The sequence below is a fragment of the Ixodes scapularis genome, unplaced genomic scaffold (genome assembly GCF_016920785.2).
Source record: "Ixodes scapularis isolate PalLabHiFi unplaced genomic scaffold, ASM1692078v2 PGA_scaffold4__175_contigs__length_147842914, whole genome shotgun sequence".
Classification (NCBI taxonomy): domain Eukaryota; kingdom Metazoa; phylum Arthropoda; class Arachnida; order Ixodida; family Ixodidae; genus Ixodes; species Ixodes scapularis.
This window is the reverse complement of record NW_024609879.1, coordinates 142,855,815-142,881,250: the sequence shown is the minus strand read 5'-3', so window position 1 is coordinate 142,881,250 and position 25,436 is coordinate 142,855,815. Positions and strand designations below refer to the sequence as shown.

Below are 25,436 nucleotides of genomic sequence, written 5' to 3'. Positions count from 1 at the left end.
GCACCTTCGGATTTTCGACATTTACACTTTTGCTTTTCAGGTTCCAGGCAGACATCAAGTTTTCTAACCTTTTTTTTTTTGTTTTTGTTTTTCAACCTCATAAAGTTTTCAGTTAGACTTCTGTTGTCTAGAGAGTAAACCACGGAAAACACTCGCCCGCAATTAATGATTTGAGAGCTGCATACACCATAAGCATCACAAATATTACAAGAAAAGACAATTTGTTTTTACGAAACTAAAGAATTTCGGTGATAGTAAATTTATGTATATTACCATGATCCCACAGCCTCCATATGTAAGAATAACGAAAGGCCGGTGAACTCTTCTCCGCATCCGCCGGTTTTGCGATGAGCTTTAAGCCAGTGAGATTTTCTCCGGGAATCAGTAAGGAGAGTAGTCGCATTGACCTTGTTGTTATAGGAAATGTGGTCAAGTGTTTTCAGTTTGTTTGTCACATTTCGTACTCCTTTTTTTTGTCGTCGTCAAAAAGCCTACCATTACACACGGGAGTATTAATTGTCTTTCGCTGTGACCCCCCTTTTCCATTAGCACTCTTCAGAGTTCCTTTTAGAAAGCAGCCTTTTGTAAGGGGGATGCTAAGGTTGAAAATAAGAATTTTTTTTTTAACTGAAGAATGCCAGTGTGTTGAAATGCAGATACTTAAAATTGAAAGAATAAGGAGACGAACGACGACAACAAGACAATTCCTTCAATTAGCAACTACTGATTATGGAAACGAAATTTGCGCTGTGCCCGAGATCACCCTAATAAGTGGGTGTTAAGGAGACAGCGGAATGGGGGAGGGAAACCAGGGAAGGTAAAGTTCCTATAGATAAGAGGTTCTTAAAGTATCCACATTCTTTAAAGCAACGACTTTGTGACGTTGCAAAGTTCAGAAAGCGAATGGCGGCGTAAAGCAGAAGAGTGAACTGAATGAAGCTATTTTGTTCTTACTGAATGTTCTTCGTCATTCGTGCTGGTCGTCGTTACTTGTAAAAATATGCATCAAGAGATTTCAGGGAAAGGTACAGTGGGTGAAAGAGGGCGCAAGGGTGGAGGATCTATAACTTTCCAATTTCTATAGGAATCCACGACTGTCCAATTTCTATAGGGAGTTTCACATTCTTTGCAGTTCCGTCATGAGAAATTTCACTCCGCATCTTGATAGAACAAAGAATTCCGGTGAGACGTCCTTTTTTGCGTTCTTGATGACGAATGACTCGATGATTTCGCGTCCATAGAGGTCTCGGTGCCTCCCCCCCCCCCCCCCCCCCCCCCCCCTTTATCTTCGTGCCGCCGAAGTCTGGTGCGCACCCGAAGCATTATTTTGCTTGAACCCTTCGTGGTTTTATTCTTTCAATCTTAAGAATGCTTTGTTATTTGGTTTACCGGTTGAAATCTTGGAACTAGAAGTGCGAACCTGGTAGAACGCTAGCTAGAATTACCGTATTTTACAGGCTATAGTCTGCCGACTATACATGTTTAAAAGTTGAAATTCTAGGTTGTGCGGACTATACATTAATATTGTTTTACAAGATCGTTACTTATGTCAAGGTGTGATGAATTTTGTGAATGAAAGAGTTTGTCACTGATGATTTATGTGTAATACAAGCTCCTCGTGAGCTAAGAAAGCAGAAATTCGTCAAGGTGTGCCTTGAGAATATTTTCGTGTCGATTAAGCACCAGGTGCGGACTATGCATGGCGTGCGGACTATCTAAGCAATACCTTTTATTCTTGACCCCAAATTCCCTTTGCGGGCTATACAGCGGGTGCGAACTACAGCCCAAAAAGACATGGTATATATACCTAGAGGAACAAATATCTGTCAAACAACATTGGCAGACTGTACGATGGGGCTATTGAAAACCTAGCGTGGAGCAACTATGCTGCTGTACTAAAACTGTATTGATGTTTTTACAGTTTTCGTCATATCCAAAGTTCCTGCTGCTTTGTGCGCATTATATGCACCATGGCGCACATAATGCGCACAAAGCAGCAAAGCAAAGTATACAATTTGACCGCACCCTTCCGGAAACATGCATGTTTCCGGAAGGGTGCGATCAAATTGGTATACTCGTCAGCCGAGCAGACTTTAATCGCTTGAACAGAGAGCCCCAAGTCCAATATCAATTCCATTCGTTTTTCTACTTGTTATAATGTGTAACAAGTAATCAAAAACGAATAGAGCCTAATATAATTTACGATATTGAAGCTTTGGACAGACATCCTGCGATAAACGCTGGATGTGCCTCTAACGAGATATAACGACATTGAAAAGAGTCCAGTTCTCCGCCATTACGAGTTTCCCGCCGTTACGAGATGGTCTATGGCGAGATGTCCGCTGTGACCAGTTTCCCTAGGACGAGTTGGCTGTGACGAGTTCTTCTAAACCAGGGGTCTCCAAACCCCGGCCCGCGGGCCAATTCCGGCCCGCGGAGGTCTTCCGACCGGCCCGTGGCTGGCGGCAGTCCTCCCTATGGAGCATGGCCCAAGGCCCGCTTCCAGCACGCCCGTTGCTACTGGCGAAAAGTAGGCGCATGTTAAACGGCACCGCGGCGCGCACCAACCGCGTAAGCGCAGTTACCAGAAAAAAAAAAAAAAAAAAAAAAACGAGAGAAAACTGCTTACCGTAAGGCGTGTCCTCTGGTCATATTAGTAATTGGACATTGTCATTAGCGGAATCCACACTCCCAGTCCCCTGTTCCATATCTGGGTAACTAAGTACGTTAAAGTTAATTTACGCCCCTATGTATATTTTGCTTGGTGTACTGTGTCGTAGCTATTAAATATTGTCAGCATAACTTCTATCGTTCTCACTAGTCTTCTGGCTTGTGTGAACGTGCCAAAGTTCCTATGCGCTCTGGTTTATGCTGGTATGTTTTCTGGGCTCCAATTATTGTGTGATGTCATAAGCAGCTAAATGATTAAATTTTATAACAAAATGAATGCATTCATCCACCTTAGAACCTTCTTGTTTCATGTTCACTTTCACTTTAAATATTGTATATTTAAATGCTTAAATATCTAGGAATATTTATTTAGATTTTCCTCATTTACATCTGCCCATTTATATTTCCGGTCCTCGAGACAGAGACAGAGCCTCCATCCGGCCCCTTAGCCAAAAAGTTTGGAGACCCCTGGTCTAGACCTATATTTTTACGGTGTTTAGTTGCCCACTTGCCTCTGTAACGCCCTTTGGGCCTTGGAAGAACTGCAATAAATAAATAAATAAAACTGTGTCGGCGGCAGACCCCTTCACCTGCGCAGCGCGATAGCGTGGACAGCGAAATGCACATGCGTTCACTTAGTCGAGGAATTTCACCCTCCACTAGGGGAGGAGTAGTCGCTCTAGGTGCCCTGTCTAACTCAAATGAGCTGAGCAGAATGTATTTTCGTAAAGTAACGTATTTAGAACCATACCCGTGTCATCTCCATTTTTTCCATCGTTCCGTTTTTCTCATAATTACTCGCTTGCTATCAAACCAGCCGCTTTTTCATTCTTTTTTGTGATTGCTCACTGAACTCCATATCTCCTTTCGAACTTTCAGGCCCTCAAGGAAAACAAGTGCTGCAGGGTGTGTTGCAACATAACCGTGTATCTCCCACCTTACGCAAAGCACCTCCTCTTTGACCAGAAAGCACCGTATGGATTTCCGTGTGGTGATAACAAGGTGTGCTATAAACGGAATTAGGAACAAAATTAAAGGGCGCGAATATTAACACAGGTCTGGCCACCTATTAAAAAGTAACTGCGTTGTGTGCTTGTTTAGACGGCGGGGAGTTATCAACCTGAATGGGCATCAGGAGTTTTTGCTGCAGCTGAGAAATAGACCCTTTACGAAATTGTGAAATGATTCATAGATTATGCGCAACCGCCATTAGTTGGTCTCATCCCTTCTGGCGACGGAAAGCCCGTGATTGGTTCCGAGTTCGCAGCGAACACTGACGCGCTTCTTGTGAGGAATGCGTTTCGAGCCAAGTACACTCTGAATGCTGAAGAAGCGCTCTTGTCCAATGCGTGCTGGTAGTGGATGATCCAACTAATGGCGGAAACGCATAATCTATGCATCATTTCGAAAACGGTCTATTTTACCAGAGCAGTGTCACAGCTAGCCTGGGGTACTTAACGTGCATTGCACAAAATTGATTACAGGAGCACACGCCAGTACGACGCTCACTATGCGCCGAGAAAGTGAAGGAGAGGAGGAGACGAGAGCGCGCCGGGACTTCAGAACGCAGTGCTCTGATTCAAATGATTGGTGGATAGACATAAAGCTAGCTGCTTTTGACTCCTCTGCACTCGTTAAACGTGTTCGAATACGTAAGCCAAACGCCCGACGCCGGCGTTCCTTGTCCTATACACTCTAAGAAAAAAGCGTGCCAACTAGCACCTTTTAGGGTTCTTTCGCTTGTCCAATGGGCGGCACCCTTAAAGGTGCAGAAAAGAACCCACAAAAAGGGTTCTTTCTAATGAACCCTATTTCGGGGTTCTTTTCGGATCGTTTATTGGTTCTTTTAATGAACCCTATTTTTGGTTCTTTTCAGAACGCTTCTGGGTTCTATTTAACGAACCCTATTTAGGGGTTCTTCTAGGATCCTTTTTTGGTTCTTCCTAATCAACCCTATTTCGGGTTCTTTCCCGAACCCTTTTTGGTGCTCTTGATGAACCCCATTTCGGGTTCTTTCTAGAACCGTTTCTGGTGCTCTTAATGAACCCTATTTCAGGTTCTTTCCAGAACCGTTTCTGGTGCTCTAAATAAACCCTATTTCAGGGTTCTTTTCGTATCCTTTATTGGTTCTTCTTATTGAACCCCATTTGGGTTCTCTCCAGAACCCTTTTTCGTGCTCTTAATGAACCTTATTTCGAGGTTCTTTACGGTTCCTTCTTTGGTTTTTCTTTATGAACCCTATTTCATGTTTTATTTGGAACCCTCCTTGGTTCTTTTAATAAATCCCGAGTTCTTTAGATTATGTTGGCGTTATTTTAGTAAACCATATTTTGTACTTCTAACCCTCTCTTATGACAAATGAGTTTTTTTTACATTCCTAGTTAGTTTTTAGTAAATCGTATTTCGTATTTCTTGCTTTACAAGGTGCATTTTTTTCTACCAACCAAAGTGTCTTTAGATTGTTCATTAATCGCTAGCACTGGGCCTTTTCGACAGGTTGACAAACATCAGTCTGGCCAGAGTCAACACACTTCATTCCTGTACGTAATTAACTAGGTGACAGACAGAACAGTAAACATCATGTCCAATCATATACTTTATTGGAGTAGCAAAAATTGATTCTTCTGTTCGCAGTAAAAAAGCTAACAAAATTCGAAACAGTTTCAAGACGAGACGGGTATCACTGCCAGCAATGTGCACACAGCTTCTACTGTCGTTCTGATGTCGCTCACTGTCAGGACACCGTCCAAAAAGTTGTCAAATTCATTTTCCTGGAGATGGATGAGTGGCATCAGTGTCCGGACTTCCTACAACAAGAAAGCAAGAATATGAACACATGTATTTTCCTCTGTATTATTATGCTGCGAGTTGCTCATTCGCCGCGCTTTCAGATCAATTATAATTGTATAGGTTTCACTAAGCATTTTATTTCTCGTTTAGCCTTACGCTCTAAAACATACCCGCAGATATGATTTCCTTCAAAACATTTAGTGGGTCAATCAGTGCGATCTAGAGAGCGCTACCAGCGGATGACGAAGCGTCCCCTTCGAAGCCCCCTTCGCTACAACAATGTGTAAAAGCGAAAAATGGTACGCAGCATCAAGCGTTCCCTTTCCATCCAAGAAGTAGTAAAGGAAGAAGATCGGAAGTCAATGAATTACAATATATGTGCAGTACACACGTAAAACAATGCCCAACGTGCCACCGAATTTTCTCTGCTTTTAAAAATGCCCGTGCGTCCACTCGAGGGGCCGATCAATGCAATCTACGAAGAAAACTCGGCCAATGGAGAAGCTGAAAATATGTTTGACTTAAAAATGAAGTCTGTAACGTGACACTGAGCATGAAGTCAGTACGTGAACCGCCATGCTCAGTGACATCTCTCGCTTCATTCATATGTCTAAACATGCTTTGGCCTTTTTATTCGCCGAGCTCTCTATGTGGATTGGTGTGATTGGCTTCTCGAGTGTTCTGCGGGAAGTAGATGCACAGGAATTTTAAGCATATTTCTAGAAACGTTGGTTCTACCCATATTTAATCCTTCTTGCCCTACAGTCAGTAACAGGTTAAGAAAAAATCTACGAGCTGGAGAGGAGGAAGCGGACAGAAGCTTGTAGGGGAGAGGAGAAACCTTCTCTCCATTTCAAGCGTCCATCGGCTTTCTTCTTTTAGATTTTTCTTAACCTGTCATTGACTTTAGTCGCTTATATTTCCTCTATATTATTTTTAAAAAATAAAGCAAGGATATGTTTTATATTACTGGCTCGTATATTGAAGATATAACCCTGACAAGTTTGCATTACCATCTGTGGCAATGCACTATACTCGGGGGTGACTTGGGCAACCTTTTTGGCAATGTGTAGTCGAAGTTAAAAACGCCCGCGCATCTTAAGCAATCAAGGCTATGCACACGCACTCTTCACTTCAGAAACGCCACAGAAGTTGTTTCTGAGTATAAGTTAACCCTGTCTTAAGCGAATGGCCCCGATAAGCGGTCATCAGTTCGTAATGATGTAGTAAGTTAACCCAGCATATTTATGGTGGACGAAGGTAAACCTCTGCGTCGTCGCAGTCTGAAACTTGTGCTAGATTACAAAAACACCAACTAAAGTATACCTTCAAGCAGCTCTTCGAGGTTCAGAGTGACGTTCTTTTCCTTTGAGGAGCACCTGTGTAGAAGCTGTAAATGCCTCAATCTTGGCTCCCATGTCCTCCGGATGTCTTTGCCGAACGGCAGTTTAACGTCTTGTAGTAACTGAAAAATAAACAACGAATGGACAGTGTTGCTGGTTTACAAAAGTACATTTATGCGCTATGAATTTGTACACAATGATTGTTTACACACACACACACACACACACACACACACACACACACACACACACACACACACACACATATATATATATATATATTAACTAAATTACCACTTACTGTCACTATAGTGGAGTAGGGCTTGGCGTCAATTAAAATAATTTCGATTTACGTTTTCTTTTATATTGACTAGTTAATCAATTTATAGGTCGCGCTGATCTCGAGGAAAGATATTGTATCCAGAAAGGGCCTAGAACAACCGATTTTTTCTTTGACAAGTTTTTACTACGTCTTATAAGGCTTAGTACATAACAACTTGTCATTGTGCCTCATACAGAAGTAAGGCATGGCTAACATTTAAAATAAAATATATGTACATATTTGTACAATAACAAGTTCAAATATCAACTTGTCGTTGTGCTCATACACAAGAAAAGCATGGAAAACATTTAAAATAAAATATTTGTACGTTATTATTTAAACTTCAAAACCACTCTAGATAATAATCATATAAAACACTTAAGTAGCCATGAGAGACAATTGTGTTATAAACACAAAAAAAGAATTAAATGAATATTCTTTTTACTTTTTTGTTTATAAGACTTCGTAACTCTAAATCCAACCAATATGCCTGTTAAACTCACTTGATTCAGAGTAAAACAATAGTTAATTAATCGGAATGTTAACTAATTGATTGCCTAGCCTTATTACGAGGTAAAATTATTTAATTTAGCACGTATCAAAAGCCCATATCTCATTCACAGGCGATAAAACGGGTAGTAAGAAACTTTTGAAGTCCTGATGATCTGTAAAAATCTCGAAACTTTAAGACTAAATATAAAGAAGATAATATTGAGTTACCATTCCGGGAATCGTCATTGCCGGAAATTCCTCAAGGACTGTGAGGGCTCCAGCATCGCTGAGGATCCATTCTTGGCAAGACTGAAACGTCTGCATCATGCGGTCTTGTATCAAGTCGACGTTCAGGGGCGCTTTAGTTATCTCTTCGTTCATGAGCAAAACATGACGGCGAGCACTCACGGCGTCTTCACATTTGTGAGTATCAACGAATCCCTAAAACAAAAACAATTTGTTACGTTGATGCGCCGTTTACGCATGTAAGCTATTTACATAATAGTTGCAGCACTGAATATAGGACCAAATATAACAGTTATTTTTATCAAACATACATCCACATTTGTGCAAACACAAAATGCACAAAAAGTTCGCGCCTGTCGATTTCCGCACAACACTCCGAGAGCCAATCGTTGCAACCTGCGAAGTCCTCTCAGCGAATGACGACGCGGAACATACGTTTAGACCAAGAAATGCAATCTGCGCTGTTACATTAAGCAAAGCAAGCGGGACGTTTTGCATTCCCTGATGTCGCAGACAGCATCTTTGGGTCTAACCAAATGTTCGGCATCCTCATTAGTTGAGCGGTGCCGTAAATTGCAGTGATTGGCTCTCAGAGTGCCATGTCCCTGGCCGGTCAAAAAACAAAAACGTTTACAGCACCTATTCGCTCACGTTTATTGGGGCCATAAATACGGATACATTAGCTAATTAAAGCCCGGTAACATACGTTGTTACATTTACGAAGAGATATCATTGCTCATTTCATTCGCGCTGTAAATTCGAAGTTCTGTTCTTGAGATCTTTCTGGCGGAAAGCTTGAACTCAGCATTTTGTCATATTATATATAGTCAGTATTGTAGTAATGAAATCAGTGTTCGCTTCAAAAACGTTTTTTTCTTGTGTAGTTCAACATACAAGACTGTAAAATAATGTTTTTTTTTTTTGCAACGTGCTTGTTTGGACAACTCCAAGTTAAAATAGCATAAAAACAAATTTCAAACGACAAGTAGCTTAATTAATAAGAAGCCGCCCCCTGTCCTACTTATTCTGCCTATGCATCAAGCAATTTCCGGCCATTTTGAGCACTACTGTACTTATAGCAATTTTCAAGATAAATTATAAATATTGCCTGATTAGAAGAAGTTTTACCTTGAAATGATGAACAGGCCGATTGCAGTTCGTTTTCAAAAAGCCACCAGCAGACGTCTCCAATCGTCCATGTGCTCATGTCCGCTGACATGTTGCAAGTGATGGCTAAGAGGAAAGGGAGGAAGGTACTTCCTTCTAGAGCTTCAAACCCAAAGGGAGAGGAGGTCAAACATTGTTCCGATCCGCCACTCGTACGAGCGAGTGTGGCACTCCCTCGAGCAACGAAACTAGATCCTACCGAAGAAAGGGTAAAAGCACAGGCGAGCTGGTGAAGAACTTCCATCGTAAACCGGAGACACGGAAAAATAAAAAAACGGACAAAACAACAACAACTAGATCCTGTTGGCTCCAGTGACCTTCAGCGACCCATTCCTGTTCACCGCTAAGCTGACAGCGCGGTGGAAGCTACGTGCTTGCCGGACCAATTAGTCGCCTGGTTTTTATCACCTGACACCTTTCTCTGCGGTTGTGATCACATGGTGCAAGGCAGAAGGTTCACTGGTCAAACGAGCATGACGTTCCCAACGAACTGTCAGCCTAGTGGTGAGCAGATTAGCCCCCGAAACGTCGCTTTTGAACACATTACGGCTTATCTTCTGGGGTGCCGTTGAGCTGCCTGAACCATGGTTCGCTGGCGAAGATAATATGCAGATGTCATCGCTTTTCCGTCCTTGTCTGCCAGGAAACACGGCGATCACGTCACCAAGCATGTCCGTCAGCCGCCGGTAAAATTGTTGGCAGTTCACTCTCTTGCCAAAAATAAACACAAAATAAACAAGAGCGAAATTCTCGATTCGGCGTGACACCTTCCGGCAAGGGAAACAATCAACACACTGTGTTGAGCAACGCGTGTTGGCCTATTTGGTGGCTGAGCGACTTTTGTGCCGGCAGTACGACAACGCACCTAGATTCGATGATTCAGTGTCCGGTCAGTGACGTGTTTTTTATAGGAATTTATCAAAATAGAGGGCTTGGAAACAAGATTGAATGATAATCGAGCCTATTTTGGAACTCGAAGGAGAAGTGATAATAAATCAATCAGAGAGAGCGAATTGATGTCGCTGACAAAGAATTTTTCTTCCAATCGGAGCCACCTCCGAACCGTCGATTGCCATTTCTGAACAAATATTCGCTCAGTTAAGCGCCACGTCACGGAAATGCTGGGCGTGCAGGCGGCGCTTATCCCTTTTACACTAGAAATGGGAATCGAAAACATAGAACCAGCCCAAAAACCCGAAAAATGGCCCCGGACAAAATTTTTCGAATAGAAAACTCGGACAAAATGGTTCAAATAAATTTTTTTCGTATTTTTTCTCGCTCCTTATTTTTATTAACTTTAATTGGTACAATCCCAACATATAAAAAGATAAATATTCGTATAATGCAATACATTTTTTTGTGAAATAAACATTTCATTACACAAAGAAACTAGTTGTAAATGTGTGCTACGTTTGGCTTCACTCAAAACGTCTTCTTGTAGCTCTTTTCAACAGAGCTAGAAGAGGGAACTCCTTTAAAGTAAAACATCAAGTTCACAAAATGTAACTGTACGGCATCAATTTAAAGCTTTGAGCGGGAGATCGGAAAGAGTTGTATCAAACAGTAAAATAGATTGTTGGGCTAGTTGGTTGATCGGCATAATGAAAAAGAATGCAAAATAAACGGTACAAAGTCGAAGAAAAACACGCACGAGACAGGTGCCTGCCCTGTGTGTGTGTTTCTCCAACATTGTCGCGTCTATATTGAGCTTCTTTTTTTTTTTTATAGTCTCTACAAAAGTTGCATTATAAGAGCATTGAATGTACTTAACAGAACTTCAGAGTAGCACCTTATTAAAAGATGAGTGTCTAAAAATCACTTGGGACCATTCTCTCCGGGATTGCACTTGGGACCATTTTGTCCGGGGCCGTTTCGTCCAGGGCCATTTCGTCCGAGGCCATCTGTTCTGCATCCTATCATGCCATATTGCTCGCGAAAACTACGAGAACAGTAACGACCACGTTTCTGTGTTGTTGTTTTTTCCTCATGCCATCCCATTCTCCTAACTCTTGGTGGGCGACCTCAAAGTAGCGAGCGGGGTTCAACGGCGGACGGAGCACTCATTTCTTACACTGCACATAAATTTGAACGCACAGCATATCGAAGTTTAGTTTTGCTTCACTCAAAACGCACTTCTAGAATATGCCTATGGGATTATTTCGGGGTATCCTTCTAGACATAACTGCTCCTTGAAATCGAAAAACCACCATTTACAGACTGATTTATTTTTGAAGATAAAGATGACTGCAACACATCACTTGAACCTTCCGCGCAGCAGGATTTTTGATGCCCCTCGCGGATGGGTCCCAACTCTATTTTTGCGGCTCGACGCGTGCCGCGAAACAATCAGAGGCGCCGTATTGGGAGACGGGTGGTGTCATGACTCATGACCACAAGCTAGGACAACTGCATTCTATACTAAAACAAAAAAAACAAAAAACGTTCCTCTGGTCTATTTTTTTTTTCATTCACACGCGCAGTTACACGTATATTGTTTAAACACGAAAGCAAGTTAAAAAATAGCTTTTGTTACAAAAAAAAAACACGACACCGCTTAATCACCGTATCACTCATTCATCGCAACATGCACTTTTTTGTGTGTGTTGCTCATTCATCGAAGTTTTGCACCTTTGAAAATTTGTACGCATTTTTTGGGGGTTGGGGGAAATAAACTACACAATCGATTTCCGGAGGTACAGATTTCTTCAAATAAACTTTAATTCAATGACCCGTTTGGTTTATACAAATGAGTACCTAAGAGTAGCTTTATACTAACATTTCTTACTAAATAAAACACGGCGAGCAGTTACGCTTGCAAACGAACGCCAGTGTTCAAACCGCTGAAGCAGGTGGCCCGGGAGTCAAAGGCATCGAAGCCTGTTTCATCTGTGGTCCGAGGCGAAGATTATCTCGGTGTGGTAAACAACACAACGCGACTTGGTAAATAACTACGACATTCCACCTCTCTAAGCTTTCAAGGACTTGACAGCTCGCACGGGCAGCTTTGTTTCCACAGAATGGCGCACCCAATTTCTCGCGTGCAAAGCCTTTCGAGCCTGGTCATTGTGTCCCTCTATCCGGTAGAAGACTTAAGTGACCTCCTTTTTCCAAAGATCGCTTTATCTCTTTCCTGGCTGCAACAAGAACCCTTTTCGCTCTCTCCAGGCCGGAAACTAGCTCTGCATTTCTTTTTTTACTTTGCGAGGGGTGCTTTTGGTTGAGAAAGCACGCTTCTAAAGGATCTTCCCCGAAATCGGTTCTTGTTTAGCGAAAAGAACCCTTTTTTGCTCATTTGGCTCCTTTTTTTCTGAGAGTGTAAAGGCTAGCCCACATGGCGCGCTTTTCTCCGCGTCTGCGCCTACGCTTTGACGTCACTTCCGGCGCCGGGACGAAACGCAGCGTTTTTTGGCGCATTCCGGCGTATCTGGAGGAGCCAGATATTACTGATCATGCAATACCTAAAGTGCATCGTCATGGCGCTCGTGTCGTCCTTGTGCGTTTGCTGTCTCCGGCTAAACCAATCGCTCGCAGTGAATGCAGCGTGAACCTACGCTTTTCTTTGCGCGCCGTGATTGGTTTAGCCGGTGGTAGAAAACGTACCGACGAGACGAGCGCCGTGACGAAGCACTTTTGGCAGTACCTGATTGCCTCCATTAGGCCGTAGGGTTTGGCTTCGGTCTGACTTGATGTGGAACGGAGTATGAGATGTTTCATTTTTAGACGCTCGATGGGGACATTGACTTTTTTGTTTGATTAAAAAAAAGTGAAAGCCGTTTACAACTCCCTGTAACACCGATTTAGAGCGCAGCTCTTGAGGAGGAGGAGGAAGGGTACTGGGGTGAAGTGACCTGGGGGGGGGGTCACGTGACCTTGGGGGTCACGTGACCTTGGGGGGGTCACGTGACGATGCCGATGATGGTCAGTGACGTCACTGATGACGTCATCCGTGATGATGGCGATGACGATGCGGATGCCGGTGACGTCATCCGTGACGTCACTGATGACGTCATCAGTGATGATGACGATGACGATGCGGATGCCGGTGACGTCATCAGTGACGTCACTGATGACGTCATCAGTGACGATGACAATGCGGACTCCGATGACGTCGTCAGCGATGATGACGATGACAATGCGGATGTCGATGACGTCATCAGTGGCGTCACTGATGACGTAATCCGCGATGATGACGATGACGATGCGGATGCCGGTGACGTCATCAGTGACGTAACTGATGACGTCATCAGTGATGATGACGATGACGATGCGGATGCCGGTGAGGTCATCAGTGACGTCACTGATGACGTCATCAGTGATGATGACGATGACGATGTGGATGCCGGTGACATCATCAGTGACGATGACGTCATCGGGGAGGTCACGTGACCTCGGCGAGGGGGTCACGTGACCCTAGGGGGTGGTCACGTGACCTGGGGGGTCACGTGACCTAGGGGGTCACGTGACTTTGGGTGTCACGTGACCTTGGGGGTCACGTGACCCTGGGGAAAGGGTCACGTGACCTCTGGGGGTCACGTGACCTTGGGGTGACCTTGGGATGACCTTGGCGGGTCGCGTGACCTTGGGGTGACCTTGGTTACGCCGACGCCGACGCCGACGGCGACGCCGCTCAAGCCGGGAACGGGCCCCTAAGAGCTGCGCTCTAAAATGAAAGCCGTTTACAAATCCCTGTAACGCCGAATTGGAGCGCAGCTTTTGAGGAGGAGTAGGGAAGGGTACTGAGGGGGGTCACGTCACGTGCGGGTAGTCACGGGACCCCGGGGGGTTTCGTGATCTCGGGGGAGGGGGGTCACGTGACCTCGGGGGTCACGTGACCCCCCCCCCCCCCGGTTACGCCGACGCCGACGCCGCTCTGGCTGGAAACGGGCCCCTAAGAGCTGCGCTCTAAAATGAAAGACGTTTACAATTCTCTGTAATGCCGTAATGGAGCGCAGCTCTTGAGGATGAGTAAGGAGGGTACGGAGAGGAAGATATGCCCCTCGTCCTCCGCACCCCCTCTTCCTCTCTTCCTCTCCTCCCCTCCTCCTCATCTCCTCCTCCTCTCCTTCTACTCTCCTTCTCCTCCCCTCCTTTTGCCCCCTCCTCCGCCTCCTCCCTCCCTCCAAATCCCTCCCTCCTCTCTAGTGACGTCACTCGTGACCCTAGTGACCCTCGTGAAGGTCACTCGTAAAGGTCACTGTGAAGGTCGTGGCCTTTATTGTGACCTCCACGAGTGACCTTATGACCCTAATGACCATCGTGACGTCACTCGTGAAGGCCTCATGGAGGTCACAGTGAATGCCGTGACCTTTACGAGTGACCTTGATGACGTCGCACGTGACGTCATAATGGGAAACGTCCCACAATGCAACGCGCGGTTACGCCGACGGTGACGGCGACGGCGACGCCGCTTAAGCCGGAAACGGGTGCCTAAGAGCTGCGCTCTAAAATATTGCGTTTCGGCCACCCGAGCAATTGTGCGGTGTACTGATTGTTAACAAGCATGTACAGTTGTAATCGCACTTCTGCATAACACGGGGAGCGCGCGGCTTTCTCCGGTGAGCACTGGACTTGTAGCATTCGCGGCAACTAATCTATAGTGACGTGAAGCAACGTGGAACATCCCGCTCGAGGGATGTTCTGCTCGCCCCTTGGGGGGGGGGGGGGGGGTAGAAGGAGGTATTACGGCGTTAAGAACGACCTCTAGGACGACGTCAAGTACAACGTCAAGGGCGACGCCGAGGACGACCTCATGGACGACGCCGAGGACGAAGCCTAAGCGACTTCTACGACGAAGTCTAAGACGACTTCGAGGACGACCCTTACGCCGACCTGAAGGACGGCGCGTAGGACGACGTCGAGAACGACACCTAGATGATGAAGTCTAGGACGACGTCTAGGATGACCTCTAGGGCGGCTGCAAGGACGATGTCTAGGGCGACGTCGAGAACAGCGCCTAGAGGACGACGTCTATGACGACCTCTAGGACGACCTCAAAGACGTCGTTTAGAGAACGACGTCTAGGACGACGTCAAAATACCGGTTGACGACGTTAGACGTCAATGCGTAGCGTCCGGTAAGCGCATAAACACGTCCCCTCCCCACTCCCCCCCCCCCCCCCCCCCCCCGGTGAAACAGCTCAGCTGCGCGTACCGGTTGGCGACGTTAGCCTACGTGCGTCCCTGACTCCCGCTGCGCCGCCAGCAGTTCGGTTGACCCCTTAGCAACGATGACGCCGTTGCTATGAAACCACATAACGCGTTGCACCCAAAGAGAATTTAGGTCTCGTTACACTCAGCCAATGGAAATTTAGGTGATGTTTTTCGCCAGCTTTACTCCATGGGACAGTTAAAGGGATACTACAACCAAATTTCGGCGCTTATTTTATGGTCTATATGTGTTCAAAGGAAAAGTATCACATTGAACACACCAATATCTTGTTAAAAAAGTCACGAAAAGGAATTTTAATACGTATTAAATGATTAGCAAAGAGCGCCTAGTGGATGTCGCTAACGCCTCGCTTGTAATGCCCGTCTAGGAACCTTGACAGCTAGTGACGGTGTCTCGCATCCGGCCACGACTAGAGATGAGAAGAAGGTTAAACTCCCGTTTTCCCGAGAATCCCTTTTGTGTGTTCCAGAAGTCGCTATTGTCCCCCTACAAGATTATAAAAGATTAACCCGTCACTCAAAATTCGTACAAAAGCAGCCGCTTCGGTGGCTGGAACGACTAGGCCATCCCCTCGACATCAGCCTCGCCGTAGCTTTGCTCGTCCCGAGACGACCTACGTCACGATTGCGTCGGATGTCACGTGCTCTAAGCTGGGCCTTCTCTGAGTGCTTGCCAGAGTGGGCCGTTTATAACGAAAACTACAGCCACCAGGCTAAAAATACAAACGTGCGATTGTCATTTACGGATATTATGGATCATATTCAACCTATTTTTGAACACGACGGGAATATTTCAAATTTTGTTGAAGTATCCCTTTAATGCTTTCGTATTAATACGTACAGCGCTGACTAGAACTTCTATTAACACGGGTAGCATAAAGGTATCTTTAACACAGGTCCCATTGCAATCGGCTAATAAGCCCGCGCTCTTGGGTCACGAGCATATTCCAAGCGTTGAAGATCGCCAACTGATTCGCCGCTGGCAATGAAGGTTCTTTCGCTAAAGGGACCTTCCCACTGATCTCTACTATAAGGGGCTGGGTGACGCTTAGCTGCTCTCCGAGCCTGGCGCAAATGAAGCCACCTAAAGTTCGATGCTTGTCCCGGAAGTCGGGCGTGCGCTGGGCTTCCTAGTGCATTCAGTTGATTTTTTGGACCATGTTTTTAGAGCGCAGCTCTTAGGGGCCCGTTTCCGGCTTGAGCGGCGTCGGCGTCGCCGTCGCCGTCGCCGTCGGCGTAACTGCGCGGTGCATTATGGGTAAATTACCCCGCTAAATCTAGCGAAAAAATTTCCCCGCTAAATCTAGCGGAAAAATTTCTCCGCTAAATCTAGCGGAAAATATTCCCCGCTAAATCTAGCGGAAAAATTTTCCCGGAAAATTTTCCCCGCTATATCTAGCGGAAAATTTTCCCCACTAGATTTAGCGGAAAAAATTCCCGCTAAATCTAGCGGAAAAAATTCCGCGCTAAATCTAGTGGAAAATTTTCCCCGCTAGATTTAGCGGAAAAAATTACCCGCTGTCTACCGGAAAAAATTTTTCGTTAAAACTAGCGGAAAAATTTCCCCGCTAAATCTAACGGAAAAAATTCCCCGCTAAATCTAGCGGAAAAATTTTTCTGGGGGGTCACGTAACCCCCCAAGGTCACATGACCCCCCGCCCCGAGAACAGGTAACCCTCAGCATCCTTCCCTCCTCCTCCTCAAGAGCTGCGCTCCAATTCGGTGTTACAGGGAGTTGTAAACAGCTTTCATTTTTTTTTGTGTCTTTGATTGGGTTTTAATACTCCCGTTCTGGATTAAATCCCGAGAATAAGGCATTTGAACTTGGGACATATTCACAACTTAATCAACTAGAATCTCAAAATGTTTACATTGACTGGTTTCCCATGATACTCTCGGGTCCGCATGCGCTCTTACTGCGCAACAAGCAGTTTCTCTTGAGGGAACAAGCGAAAACCCAGCACCCTCGACGCTTTTCGAACCAGCACTCGGAAGGGTTACAAAGCCTGCCAAGCGCTCACTTCCGGGACAAGCCGCTCACTAACGGTGGCTTCAAACCTGTTTGCTCAATGCGCCATCCAGCCCCCTCTAGTGGAGATCAGTGGACCTTCCTGGTCGTGTGCATGGAGTATTAGTGTTTTCTACGTTTTAAAGTTTTACTTGTATGGACCAGGAGCCAGATTAAGTAAATGTATTTTTACGGCGGAGCTGTTAAGGGCTAGTTTCCCCAGTTTCGTGTCCGTGGACAAATAAATCTCGTCACAACCTTCTGGAAAGCTATCGCCAAAGCTCATAGATGGCAGCACATTGTACAGCTCCTCTGATCGTCCTTCTTCACCAGAGTGGAAAAGCTGACAGTTTCTTTTTTAGTTTTTATGTACAGGGTGCCACAAAAGAAAATTTACGCGGTCTTTTTTACCGCAAAAATAAACTAGGCATCGCCGAACGCTCATTATCCGTCCAAAGGTAGCGCTAAAGATCACAACCAGATGCCAAAGTTTCAGCCTGATCCGACAACTTAATCAAAAGTTATAAGTGATTTTCAGAAAATTTTGATGGGAAAATGGAGGCCGACGGAGTTTTCAAACACACGGGGCTCTATGGCACCAGAAACCGAAAACGAGCGAAGATGGGCTCTATTTTTCCATTGAAATTTTCAGAAAATCACTTATACCTTTTGATTAAGTTATCGGATTGGGCTGAAACTTTGGCATCTGAGTGTGACCTCTAGCTCTACCTTTGGGCGGAGAATGAGCGTTCGGCGATGCCTAGTTTATTTTTGCGGTAAAAAAGACCGTGCAAATTTTCTTTTGTGACACCCTGTACTTGTATGCCGAAACTAAATTACCATTAGCCAGGGTATTGTACTTATTTTTAAAGCGGTCGCTTTATAGGTCCAGTTAAGTAATCAAGGTCATGAACGCCCATGAATTAAGTGCAAGGTCATGTAATCAAGGTCACGTAATGCCCGTAACTGAAGCGTAAGCGCTGGTAGCTGAAGGTGCTTACTTGAATACCGGCTGAACGTTAGGGAAAGCGACGGAGAGAAGAGAACAAAGAACCACACTGCTGGACTGTCAACCTTTTAATAAAACTTCCTTTTCCTCAACCTTATCCTAGAAGGTATCTTCTTTTTCATCAGTCAGAGCTTAGATCTTAGACAGAAACTTCCCTTTTCTCCACACTAACCGTGGAGTTTACCTCTTCTTCAGCTGTCGGATCTTACAAAATTTCCTTTTTTTGCTCTATACTTCCGGCAGCGTCAACTTCTTTTTACTCTTTAGGATCTTGGAGTCAAATAGTCCCGACTTGGTCGCTCCGAGGGGCCGCTCTCTTCAGATACATTTTTTCTTTGGGCAAGAGCGCAATGGAGGCAACACTTACGCATTCCTCCTCCCTCTCCTCAATGGCCAGCGACTCTAGAATCTCCCTTCCAAGCTGTTTTCGGTGTCGTGCGACGCCGGTAATGTTTGTGAAATCAGGAGCACATTTGCAGTCCCGACAAAGGGCCGAAAGGTGGCCCGCCGACGTTAGTGCGGCCACAGAGGCTGCATGTTCTCTGGTGCCGTCGTTTATACACCTCACTGTTTGCCCTATGTAGCTTTTGCCACATGACATAGGGATCTTGTATACGACTCCTTTTTCGCATGGGGCGTAGGGTGTTCGATGCGCAGTGCCGCAGGTCGTCGTCCCGTTATGGTCGGTTTCCCGGTTCACCCTACGGCACATGGCGTACGCCTTGTTGGGGGCGGAGCACAAAACGTGGATGCCTTGTCGGCCGGCGATCTTTTTTTAAACGATGAGTGATGCCGTGTATATATGGTACCGCTACGAAAGGCTTTGGGGGTTTCTTTTTTGTTGTTTGATTTTTCTCAGGATTATGTCGCACTTGCTTACAAAGCTTCTCACATATCGGTATGAGGAGGGTACTCGAGTACCGGAATCCTGGAGTCTACAAAGCAGTCTTTGAAAGCTGCATCCCACCTTATGAGGGCAGGACTTCTGTACCGCCGAGACGAGAGCTTTGATGGCCAGCCCCCGTTTTACATTTTTGGAATGCTCCGAGTTACTCGGAAGGAACCCCTTACATGAACGGGGTTCATAAATCCAGCACACGTGGGAAGGTTGAAACTCCAATGAGAGATCCAGAAAACGTATGGATCTGTTTACGGGAAGTTCATGGGTAAAAGGCAATCCATGGCAGCTTTGTTCGAAGCTGCGCATGACCACTTCTAAGCACCAGTTACTCTCCTCATCTGCATCAGAGTTGCATAGTATGAGGAAGTCGTCAACATATCGAAAGATGGCCCCGATGCGTTGATCCTTTAACTGGTGTTGAATGTTCCTCCCGCACGATGCTAGGTACAAATCGCTCAAGTATGGGGCCACTCGAGAACCGATGCACACTCCACTTTTCTGTAAAAATTGCTGTTCCTGGTGTGACACCACCATCGCAGAAATATAAGCCGTCTGGAGCTCCAAGAAGCTGTCGAGGCTCATTCCTGTCGAATTTTGAAAGCTTTGAAGACCTTGCTCCCCTATGGTTTCTCGGAGGATCTTGAGGAGAGCCGCATGGGGAATTGAATAGTAAAGGTCTTGGATGTCCAAGGAAAAACCTGATACAATATCAGATCCCTTTTCCTGAAGAAGGCCAATCACTGCTTCGGAGTTTGGTATCCTGAAAGAATCTTTTACTTCAACTTGTGATAGAAATTTCGCCAAACAAGGTGACACTTGCCCTTGCCAGGTGTGTCTCTCTGAGAAAATGGCACGAAAAGGGACCCCTTCTTTATGTGTTTTTGCCGAGAAGAAAACCCCTAGGTTCCCTCGTTGTGATCCTCTGATTTTTGTGACAAGGCCACGGCATTGTTCCTTTTCGAATATTCTGAGTAGGGCTCGTGTGGCTGGTTTAACTTGTATTGGATTCACTTGCTTGAAATTCTTCGCTAAGGTTTGTCTTGCTCTGTCCCCAAACGACCCAGAGTCCAGAACTACAGACCCTCCCTCCTTGTCCGAGAGACAAACTCGAAGGTCTTCGTGACGAAATTCCTCCACCGTTGAGGCGAAGCTCATCTTTGGAGTTCCCGAGCTTTGTATGCCTGCCAAACACTCAAGACCCTCATTGATGATTTGTGAGGTTGCTTCATGAGGCGTCGTCGCACGACACCGGAAGCAGCTTGGAAGGGAGATTCTCGAGTCGCTGGCCATTGAGGAGAGGGAGGCGGAATGCGTAAGTGTTGCCTCCATTGCACTCTTGCCCAAAGAAAAAATGCATCTGAGGAGAGCGGACCCTCGGAGCAACCAAGTCGGGACTATTTGAGTCCGAGATCCGACAGAGTAAAAAGAAGTTGTCGCTGCCGGGAGTATAGAGGAAAAAAAAGAAGTTTTGTAAGATCCGACAGCTGAAGAAGAGGTAAACTCCACGGTTAGTGTGGAGAAAAGGAAGTTTCTGTCTAAGATCTAAGCTCTGACTGATGAAGAAGATACCTTTTAGGATAAGGTTGAGGAAAAGGAAGTTTTATTAAAAGGTTGATAGTCCAGCAGTGTGGTTCTTTGTTCTCTTCTCTCCGTCGCTTTTCCTAACGTTCAGCTGGTATTCAAGTAAGCATGTCTAACCAACCGGCTCAGCTCGAGGCCATCACTACTTAGCTAAAGATGACGTGTCCTGACGTCCTCAAATTCGTTCTAGAGGTCGTCTTTGACGCCGTCCTAGGCGTCACCCTCAAGTTCGTCATAGAAGTCGTCCTTTCCGTTGTTTTTGGCATCCTCCTAGAGGTCGTCCTCAAGGAGGTTCTAGACGCCGTGCTAAACGTCGTCCTCGACATCGCCCTAGACATTTTCTTAGACGTCCTTATTGAAGTCGTCCTTGATGTCGTCTTTGACGTCGTTCTTGACGTCCTTCTCTAGAACGTCATTCTCGACGTCGTCCTTGATGCCGCCCTAAAGGCCGATTTAGATGTCGTTCTAGACGCCATCCTAGACGCCGTCCTTGACGTCGCCCTCAACGTCGTTCTAGAAGTCGTCTTAGACGTCGTTCTATAGGACGTATTCCTTGTGGCTGTCGTATAGTCCTAGACATCGTTCTTGACGTCGTCCTCCAGGAAGTCGTCCATGATGTCTGCACGGTATATTACAGCCATTTCCTTTTCTAATTCTTTCACTAACAATGTTCCTGTAAAGCTACAATATTTTATTGCGTTTGGTCAAAGGAACGTGCGTGTAATGTTTTGATAAGCTTACAGACGAGGGCTGACACATCTATCGCCTATATTCGGTTCCCCCTTAAGCAGAGACCAAAAGTTCCGACTTCGGCGCGAGCTTTCTGCCCTTGCTAACACAGATGTGAATGCGCAGGCACGCGCATGCAAAGCCCTGCGGAAGCAAGCGAGCTCGCGCTAATGGCGGAGCTTCTCATCTCAGCTTAAGGGTGAACGGAACTGCAATGTTTTCAGCTTCAATGACTTCCCTTGTAGGCTGATTCAAGGTCGGACTACTGAAGCGCGCTCCTTGGGAGGCCGCCAAGATTGCCAGAATCCTATTTTTAGGGCGTCCACAAGCTTCCTAATGGTGCTGCTCTCATATCTTCAGGGTATAATTCCTAAAACAAGGGGATTTATAGCCTCGAAAGTTTAGAATGTTTTGTATGCAGGATGTTACATGTAAGACTTGCTTTAGGTTATAATTTTTTTTCTACAAAAAACTACACTCAGCAACTAAAGCGATTGTAAGACGCGGCTCACGTTTCACTGTTAGGAAAATTTTATAATTATCTGCGAACAGTTGTACCTTCAGCGGCAAAATGAGTTGGCCCGCATTAGTGTTATCATGAAATGCCGTAAATGTTGACACCGGCATGCTAAACTATACGACAAAAAAAATGGTGGCAGTCCCGGCTAATCTTTTTTTACAGGTTAACGCACCCGGTGCTCCCTGCATGACTTGTGCGCTGCCCCAGCCTGAATGCTGTTGAACCAGCTCACACTGCCACGCCCTAGAGCGTCATTTCTGCTACCTTACATTTTTTGTAATAAGTAACCGCAGTTACGATAAAAGGCGTAACCACATCTTTTTTTCGAGAATCTAGGCGTGTGCTTTTTTACAAACGCGAAGCAAATGGGAGGTAAACCTCAAAAATAGTGGGCTCTTAAAGACGCGATCTGGCTTCGGATATCCCCCCTCCCCATGACGTGTTGAACGTCATTCAACTCTGGTTTCACTTAGGTTTCCGTTATAACCAAAAAACATTTTCCAAAACGTTCCACTTAACCAGGACGAACACAGTTCTACGTAACTTCTTAAACAGAGCAGTCTTCAGAAAGTTCGAAGCATTTTGTAGTGTGTACATTGTAGTGTTTCAAATAATTGAGGGTTCTAAAAACAATAATTAGACAAAAATCGTTCTGGAAGTTTTAACTGAAGCATATTGTCGGTTAATTGAAATAGGATAAGTGGAACGGCATGCAAGTGGAACTACAATCTATGCAGCACCAGTATGTTTCAAATAGAAGAGGCATAAATAACGGAAAGAGCACCGGCGGTCTGCATACAATACCCAATCCACATAAAAATTTGACTTATTTCAGAAAGAACATATTTAACGGTAATTTAACTAGAACCTATGTAGAACCACATTAAAAGTGCTTTTGCGGGTGAATGTCATGTCCCTTTCGTATTCACTGTAGTTCATTTTATAAAAAAAGACGCCGTGAATGCCTATAGGGGTGTTTTAGGGTCATTATGAAATTCAGGCAAGTTCATTAATGGGGCTTGTGGTTTATGTTACTACGGCACCCACCACATGCATACTGTCATGTTAATTTGAACGAGTATGTATGAGAAACCAAATGAGGACGAAACAATTTTAAAACTGAAACAATGATAAGCTTCTCACGGGCGCTTAATATTTTTATTTACGAAGTCACGTTTCCTTTTACAGATTTGTGACAAGAAACAAATGTGCATTCCGAAGCCCAACGGAACAATAGAAATAGAAGAAACAGTTACACGTGACTGGAACAATTTTGTAAATCATACTGAGTGGGTTTCTGGCCCTTCGAAAAAGTAAACACAAAAAATAAATATACCATAACACTGGCGTTAAAATTAGCATTGCAACAAACACATTCAAGATCAATTACTAGAGGGTTCACTTATGTGTTGAAGATGCAACAAGTTGTGGGCACTCAATACGATGCACTTTTCTAAAACATGTATTGGCTCAGCTTAAGTGTGCAGGACTTGTCGATCTGAACTCACGACATCGAGTTATTCTGGATAATATTATAAATGAAATTTCCACTATTGTTTTATAAACCATTAGCCGCCTCCTCCATGAATTGTTACCTGTGCTTCGCTGAAGCCATTCCTCACCTATATCGTTGTCCGTGGGGGAAAAAAAAGATTATGTATTCGTTGTCACCCGCATTAGATCCTCCAACAAAGCTGCAAAAATCAGTATTTTCTTACCTTGTTTTAATAATACGGTTAATCTCTTTGTAAATTGTTCCAAAACAGGAGTCAGAAACTATATCAAAAAGGCGGCATTTGCCGCGATAACATTGAAAAACGTTTAAAAATGTGTGGTCTTCACAACATCGGGTGTTAATTTATTCCAGTCAACATTGTTCGAGAAAGAAAGTAAAAACTTGAATGCGTTTTCTTTTTTTTTATATAAGTCTCTGGCTTTATTGTTCTGCTGTGAGAATATCTGGTAGACCTGAGGCCGAACATATTGAAAACAATTATCTATATGTACTTCAAGCTTATCATAGAAAATTAGATAAAGGAATTTAAAACGATTAGCTCTCCTCTATTCCTGAAAGGTTTCCAAGTCCGCATCAATACAAAGTTGAGTAGGTGACGCATAAGATGAGTACATGTTAAACGAAAATAGCATATTTTTAAGAAACCGGAGACGACGGACGAAAAAGGGGACAACACAAAATTTCCCTGTTTAATCCCTTTTCCGTTCGTTGTCTTCGGTTTTTCAAAAATGTGTAACATCAACCACAATGACGAAAATGAGGCCTGGAGAAGGGGAACAAGAGGGACAGAGGACAAACAAAATTTCCAAACACAGCTATAGGTGACTGGTGCGCGACCGAAAAACTCCGCCTGGTCCGGGTATCGAACCCGGGACCTCTCCATTTCCAGTGGAGCGCTCTACCAACTGAGCTAACCAGGGGTTAGACGTCAGTAAAGCAAAATCAGCTGCCACCAGCCTAAAACCAAAAAAAAAAGGTGAAAGGCGTTTCGGTTGCGCACCAGTCGCCTAGCTGTGTTTGGAGATTTATATTTGTCCTTTGTCCCTCTTTTTCCCCTTCTCCAGGGATTACTTTCGTCATTTTTTGTCGAGCTCGCTCGCACCTTTGCATTTAATTGCCTTATAAACATCAACCAGCTCGCCTGCCTACTCACTCTATTTGCTAATTACACTGCTGGTCTTTCAACCTTTTCTAGCTCTTAAATACAACATGGTGTGTGAGTCTGTGTGCCTCAAACATATCTCGAATTCTTCTCTTCTCCTCTTAGGTCTGACAGCAGCTTCATAAATGTCACACTCTATTGCATATATTTATTTATATTCTTATAGTTTTCATGGCTCTCCCGCTGGAAATGCGTAGCTTTTTTAACTATACCTATTCCACAGATGTTATATTTGTTTCACAATCCATAGTGCAGTTAGGCGAGTCAATGTTTTATCCTTTTTGTCTGGCTATTACAGTCTAATACGTTTATTTAATTATTTATTTATTTATTTCAATACCCTCAAGGCCAACGACATTAAAGAGGGGAGTGGGTTGTATTCAACAAAAGAAAGTATGCAATGAGCAACTTAAAGGCAAAGCACATATTAGTTATGAACAATATAAGTTAGAAACAGCAGTTTTAAATAAATCATCCGCCTGGATTATGGCGATGGTGGTGGGAAGGCGGATCCAATCCAAAGAAGTTTTGGGAATGAAAGATTGTTGAAATGTGTTCGTGCTACGTAGTGGTGCACCTACTTTATGAGGATGATCAAGACGAGATGAAACATAGAGAGGTGGTGCGAGGAGACGTTGACAGTGGAAGAAGTTAGTGTGAAACACTTCATGAAAAGACACAAACGGGCTACCTTTGGGCGTGAGGCAAGACTACGCAGAGATAAGCTAGAGGTCATAGAGGTGACTTTTGCATTGCGTTGATATTAGCGAGTTTTAGTAGACTGTGTTTCCCGCTCCGCTAAGCCCGTCCTCT

At 44.7% G+C, this 25,436-nt stretch overlaps 1 protein-coding gene and 1 non-coding gene across 2 annotated transcripts in view; one reads left to right on the top strand and one right to left on the bottom strand.

Moving 5' to 3' along the window:
* Positions 1-23,262, top strand: part of LOC120844278 — a 49,937-nt gene extending 26,675 nt beyond the window's left edge. Inside the window, exons 3-4 of the mRNA XM_040215978.1 lie at positions 3,550-3,672; positions 23,134-23,262. Coding sequence (XP_040071912.1) covers positions 3,550-3,672; positions 23,134-23,262 — 252 coding nt within the window. The remainder of the gene's footprint in view (positions 1-3,549; positions 3,673-23,133) is intronic.
* A 1,046-nt stretch (positions 23,263-24,308) lies between these two features.
* Trnas-gga lies at positions 24,309-24,381 on the bottom strand. The gene has a single exon. It is a non-coding gene; the product is annotated as a tRNA-Ser (tRNA).
* Positions 24,382-25,436: the final 1,055 nt, after the last annotated feature.